The following is a 6,262-nucleotide window of genomic DNA, read 5'->3' as shown; positions in this document are numbered from 1 at the left end:
TACGTTAACGCTTAAGTATATATGTACAAGCACACACCGAAGCTTTCAATAAAATGCATTAATTACAAGATTTCCTATCCCAATGCATACTAGAACATATTTAAATGGGTATAGCTGTTTTAAATTTTCATCTCTTATGCAAGTCGGAATAATTTTTCATGATTTCATCATGTGCGCCTTTAAGTGGCACTTAAGTAAAATGATAAACTTTACGAAGAGATCTTCTGTAGATCTGTAGAGTTGACAAAAAAAGTCCAAAATAAAAGTCATATTTACGGTGTATGAAAAAAATATTTTTTTAATTAAATTAACTTTTTTAATTATTTTTTTAATTAATAATAATAATTTAGAGATGTACGTATGAGTAATTAATATCGGAATAGTGGAAATAATGGAGATTTACTAAGTATTTTTTAAGACTCTATACTTGTATGTGTAATTTTATTACATATGATTTGAATATTAAATAGAGACGAGTATAATATATTTATAAACTTAACACAATAGGCAATCTATTGCAAACTAACATATTTAGTCTTTGTCTTGGAAAGGATCCTTTTGTATATACTTTGTAAGACTTTGGTCATCCTTCTCTTGTACTTGTGATAGTTCGGAGAAGCCTTCCTCATCCACAAAGCATATTTCATGACCATCCGGATCAGCTAAGATGATAACACGTACTGTCGCCTTGCCCGGCGTGTCCAGTGTAATCAATGGCGTCAGTATAGTACCTTTGGCTTCCTGGATAATCGCATCAATAGCTGGTTGAACATTTAATGGCACTGCGAACGCAATACGTCCATACGCTTTAGCGCGATTAATAGGTTCAGTAAGTTGCTTTAAACGTAAAGATGCTTGATTTTCACCATATGATAGCGTGATTGTGTTCGAGGTTTCCTCAACTACGTTCATTTTCAATAATTCATGCCAGTAGTGTTTTGATGCTGCCAAATTGCTTGAGTGCAATGTGGCACTTAGCACAGGATCAGCATTCTGTGGTTGTGGCTCTTCAATTATAAAGAATTTAAAGCCATCTGGTGATGTGAGCACATGTAGATCCTCTTCCTCTGTAATTGGATAGTTTTGGGAGCGCGCACGTTCAAGCGCTTCCTTCGATTTAATAGTAATGCCGCCGAAGTCATTACCTGATTAATAAAAACAAAAATTGTGTAAATACGATTCTAAATTCATTTTAATTATATCGACAGCTATACGCAAAATGTGCGTCAGCTAAAAATGTAAGTTTTTTTGATGATTAAAAATAATAAAATGGCATTACTCATGTATTTTTTGCTTGTTATAATTGCAATTAATGGCGTTACTATTTTAAATATTTCAACAGAAATAAAGACTTTGTCACGTTTACTAGCGGTTGCTTGTGAAACTCAGTTTGCACATGCAGTGCTTTCTAAAATACATAGATTTAAAATCCTTACCCAACTCATAGCTTTTTACACCATAGTTATAGGTGAGTTCAATTACGAAATGTGATGACTCCGGACCATACCCAATCATAGTTTTGCTCCATCGGTTATCGTAAGGTCTAAATGTGTCATTTTTTGTGTTAATTAGTTTTCGAGTAAAAGCTAAGTAATCTAATAGAATAAATTACCCATTGCATTGCGCTTCACAGCCTTCTTTAAATTCTTCATGACGCAGCACCTTCAATGGAAAAATACAATAAAAATTATTTTAGGATTTTAGGGTGCTGACGAATGAAGTTTATAAAATTCAAGTGGCACTCCTTATTGAACGAGGGCGTATCACTATTTTATTATGTATATTTTAATGAGGCACGAACCAAACACGCCGTCGATCACTTTCAGTTATGAGTGTATACAGGAATGTGGTGAAAAACCCTTTTATTTTAAATACCTTCATGCCAAGTATATCCCGGAAGAAGAAAGCATTTTTACCACGATTTCCTATTTTCAGCACATAATGTAGTGCGCGACCTGGAATTTCAACGTTCGTCATAATGTTTTGAACAAAATATTCACGATTCGGAACAATACGCGCTTTGCACACTTGTGTAATAACGTGACGCTTAAGATGAAAAGCCGACAGTAAACTGCGCCTTAGTAGCACTTGGGATAAAATATATATGGGTATATCGTTCGTGGCGAATTAAAAACAATTAAAACAAAACAGAGAAAATTACAAACTTGTTAATTTACTTGCTGATATATATTGTAATTTATCAAGAACCGGTTTTGCTTAACGAAGTGAAACGAGCAAAAGAACGATACAATTAGTTCTATAAAAAATTATGTACTGTCACTTCATTTTAAACTTTTCCGCTTTCTGTTGACATAAGAAGCGAAACAGCTGATGAGCGATTAAACAATGTTGCCACTATGCTACCATCGCTAGTTTATTCCACATTCAGTTATGCTATACACACATAGGGCGCGGCACGGCCACAACGACAACGACTTCACTTTTCGCCGCCAACGTCTTAAATATTTATCAAGGGTAGCGACTTTAGATGTTATTCGTACGGTATTTGTTATTGAAGAATAAAAATTAATTGTATGGAATTCTGTGTAGCAGGTAACTGTCTGATATTTAAAAGACATAAGGCGGCAAATCATAAATATTTATAGATCCTCTTAATGTTATTATGGTAACTGAGTGAGTATAAATAAAATATTCGTCGTCTCTTTCCCTCTTGCACTGTTTTATAAGTGAAAATGTTCAAATGATGATACACATAAATTTGGGTAGAAAAGCGTTTCCTCAATAAGTTTCAAATAAGTTTTCATGAATTGGTGTCCATCTCAAAATTCCTAAATATGATGGACTTTCTGTTAGGCACATCTTACAGGGTAGATTATATCAACTTTACATACATATACAGTGCCTCACAGCTTATTTGATGCAGGTAATATTTCTTTTGGAAAGAATAAAATGATTCGATGTTTATTAAATTTAATAAAAGAATGTATAGGAATTGTAATGAAATATCTATGTGCCTATGTACCACTGCAGAAAGAACAATAACAAAAACAAAGCTTGCTGGAAAAAGTAGAGAAACAAATAGTTTTCTCAGCAAAATATGCTCACAGCTTAAATGATGCAGTGTATTTTATATTTTCTCTGAAAACGTAATAACGATGAAATGTATTTTTTTCTGTTTAGCTTAGTGTCTTAAATCATTCTCAAAAATGTTTCTAAAGAAAATTTGAAAAAGGGAAGACGTTATTCGTATTAAAAATAGGGCAAAATCTAACGAAAAATTGCAGAAATTGTTGCTATTAGTTCCTCAACTGTCCAGCACATTATAGAAAGGTTTCACCACGAAAGAGAGATAGAAGATAAGAGCACATCTGCGCCAAATAAAAAATTTAATGATGCAGATAAGAGGTGGATTGCTCGCAAAGTTAAAGAAAAACCCGATTTAAGCGCTCAAAATTAACGAACGAAGTCGAAAAATACTTAGGAAAGATCTGTAACCCTGAAACTGTTCGTAGAGTTCTGCGCGAAGAAAATTTTCATGGAAGGACTGAACGAAAAAAGCCGTTGATAAATGCTCGTAATAGAAAACAAAGAATAGAGTTTTGCAGATAACTTTTGAACAAAGACATTTCGTTCTGGAAGCCCGTTGCTTTTGCGGATGAAAGCAAATTTAACCTTTTCAGGTTTGATGAGAAATCCTGTGTTCAGAGAAAACCAAACACCGCGCTTCAACCATGTAATTTGCGCTCTACAGTTAAACACGGTGGGGGCAGTGTGTTGGTATGGGGTTGCATGTCCTATTCAGACGTCGGAAATTTAACATTTATCGAAGGAAACATGAATAAAGAGATGTAGCTGGATCTACTAAAAGATAATTTAGTACAAAGTGCGCATAAAATGAGCATTGGGGACTCGTTTAGGTTCTACCAAGACAACGATCCCAAGCATGCGTTTGGTATTGTAAAAACTTGGCTTATCTGGAACTGCCCGCGTGTAGTACAGACACCTGCACAGAGTCCAAATCTCAACGTTATTGAGAATTTGTGGTCAGTGCTGGAAAATAAAGTCAGAAACCACAATATTTCTAATGCTTCTGATCTGAAACGGGCACTACAGGAAGAATGGGATGAAATTAGTTCCGATTGTACAGCAAAACTTATAGAATATACAGGGTTTTTCAGTAGAGCGCTTCAACTTTTGAACAAATTTTTTTTTATTATCGAGTTTGAACATATACATTTAAGTATGAAATTCGATTTCTTTTGCGTGACCACCGCGTGCACGTTTTACGAAGTCCAATCGTTGAACCCAATTTTCGACCACTCTTTTGCATAAATCGGCCGAAATTCCAGCAATTTCGCGTTCAATATTGGCTCTGAGCTCACAAATCGTCGCCGGCTTGTTACTGTAGACCAATGACTTCACATAACCCCAAAACGGGACGGCTTGTTAAATGGACCGTAAAATGGCCGTAATGCTCTTAAAGTAGCAGCAACAGAACGATTATTTTCATAAAAAATTTGCACGATTTGCAATCGTTGCTCAAGTGTGTAGCGTTCCATGCTGAAATGTATACTAATGGAGTTTACAAATGACAAGCGAAAAATAAAAAATATTGCGTCGTTCGCCCTCCCTATCGGAAAAAATTTGAAGCGCACCTATTGAACAACCCTGTATGAATTCTCGATTAAAAGCTGTTCTAAATCAATAGGGATACCCCACTAAGTATTAGTAGTAATCATGAAATCGAAATATTAATGTGTTTATGTTTTTTGAATACTTTTAATTTAGTGCATCATTTAAGCTGTGATCTCAAAACTGTATCTGAATTATTTTAATTGACCATATCTTTCTAATGAAGAAACATTTTTTTGTTATTAAATAAAACATGTTATTATTAAAAATAAAAAAAAAATTAAGATTTTTTCCAGTAATGGAAATACGATAGAATATATTTTATATTTTAATAATTTTTTTGGTTGCATCAAATAAGCCGTGAGTCACTGTATCTAATTCAACAAAAATTGGGACGATATAAAAAAGAGTTTGAAACTGATTTGACTTGGCCTGCTAATAAAGGAGATTAGAAAATAAAGAGAACTAAAGTAGAAGAAAGTTGATGCTAGAGTAAAGGTGTTAAGCTATTTTAACTTTTAATGAAAAGTCAATTGTCTTTTTATTTGCTTTTAGTTTTGGTATTTATCTGTATAAGTACAGTTAAAGAACCTGGCAATAATTGAACTAGTAAGTTAGATATTTAAAACTATTTTAAAGACGATTTTTTCGTAAGCTTCTTTGTAATAAAATATATGGTTATTATTCACTTCTCAGTACATCACTAGCCTAAGACCCTCTACGGACGCTTCTCAGTAATGTAATGTGCAAGGTATTCGTCACCTCGCTCAGCGGTACAAAAATTTACCAAAGATTTCGCTTTGAAGCCTTTGAGAAAGGAAGTGATTGATAACTTCCTTTTCGATTCCAGTTTCACTTCTGAGGTAAGTGAGTTTTCTGCTGGGCAAATGGATTGAACTCAACCCTTTACATATTACCGAAATGCACACATACTAATGCGGTTTAAAGGGGCAGCCTGAAAGTATGCAACTGATATAAATGTTTGTTTCTTCTGATGCTACGCAAATTCAACTTGTAAATTCCTCGATCAAAATACATGGCTGTGTTCGTGCAATTTGTATGAGCGAGCCACATGCATGAATTTGATAGCTGTTTGACGAAATACCAAAGAAATTTTGCTATTCGTCAAATTTTATGATCGTTTGGAGTATCGTATAAGGAGATGTTTGCACAAATTACGCGCTTACCGATATTTGAAAAGTGCTTATTGTAACTATTATTAAACTTTTAAAATCGAGACTTATTGATACATTCTATGAATCTAGCAAAATTATTTTCTACTTTTTTTAGTCCATTTTTCTTTTTATTTTAGTCCATTTATAGAAACCGCGAGGAACGAGAAGAAGAGGCAGACCATTGATGACTTGGGAAAGGACTATGCGCAATGAAATTGGAAAATCGTTCAATGAACTGAGATTCATGTCTAGAAATATAAATGTTCAGAAAACTTTTGTTGAATCCCTAAGCTCCTAAGGGAGAATGGAATAATAATAATAATAATAATAGAAACGGGACTCATATATTCAAGTTTTTTATGCTGGCCTACCTGGAAAGTGCTCCTAGATACTTACATTATTATTTAAGTCATTCGGTTGTATGTCATGATGTCGAAAACTTAACCGTTTTCGAGATATTAGATTTTTAAGATTATTTAAAACAACTATGTTTT

At 33.8% G+C, this 6,262-nt stretch overlaps 1 protein-coding gene across 2 annotated transcripts; it reads right to left on the bottom strand.

The window, feature by feature from the left end:
• Positions 1-407: 407 nt before the first annotated feature.
• LOC128856571 (glyoxalase domain-containing protein 4) lies at positions 408-2,285 on the bottom strand. 2 transcript variants are annotated; one of them, XM_054091877.1, is made up of 5 exons: positions 2,178-2,285; positions 1,876-2,087; positions 1,613-1,662; positions 1,437-1,543; positions 408-1,145 (listed from the first exon to the last, which is right to left on the bottom strand). In XM_054091877.1, coding segments are annotated over exons 1-5 (984 nt in total). In that variant the 5' UTR covers positions 2,179-2,285; the 3' UTR covers positions 408-531. The 2 variants fall into 2 exon arrangements, with proteins under 2 accessions (XP_053947852.1, XP_053947853.1); XM_054091878.1 differs by having other exon boundaries at positions 1,876-2,283.
• Between the last annotated feature and the right edge of the window lie 3,977 nt (positions 2,286-6,262).

The sequence above is a fragment of the Anastrepha ludens genome, chromosome 3, assembly GCF_028408465.1.
Source record: "Anastrepha ludens isolate Willacy chromosome 3, idAnaLude1.1, whole genome shotgun sequence".
In the NCBI taxonomy this organism is placed as follows: domain Eukaryota; kingdom Metazoa; phylum Arthropoda; class Insecta; order Diptera; family Tephritidae; genus Anastrepha; species Anastrepha ludens.
The sequence above is the reverse complement of the archived record's forward strand: the minus strand, read 5'-3'. Positions and strand labels throughout refer to the sequence as shown.

Excerpts from the sequence above, each read along its gene's own strand:
- LOC128856571 (XM_054091877.1), bottom strand. Across the intron at positions 1,663-1,875 it reads GGGATATACTTGGCATGAAG|GTGCTGCGTCATGAAGAATT; the intron begins GTATTTAAAATA and ends TTTCCATTGAAG. Across the intron at positions 1,146-1,436 it reads TGTAAAAAGCTATGAGTTGG|GTAATGACTTCGGCGGCATT; the intron begins GTAAGGATTTTA and ends TTTATTAATCAG.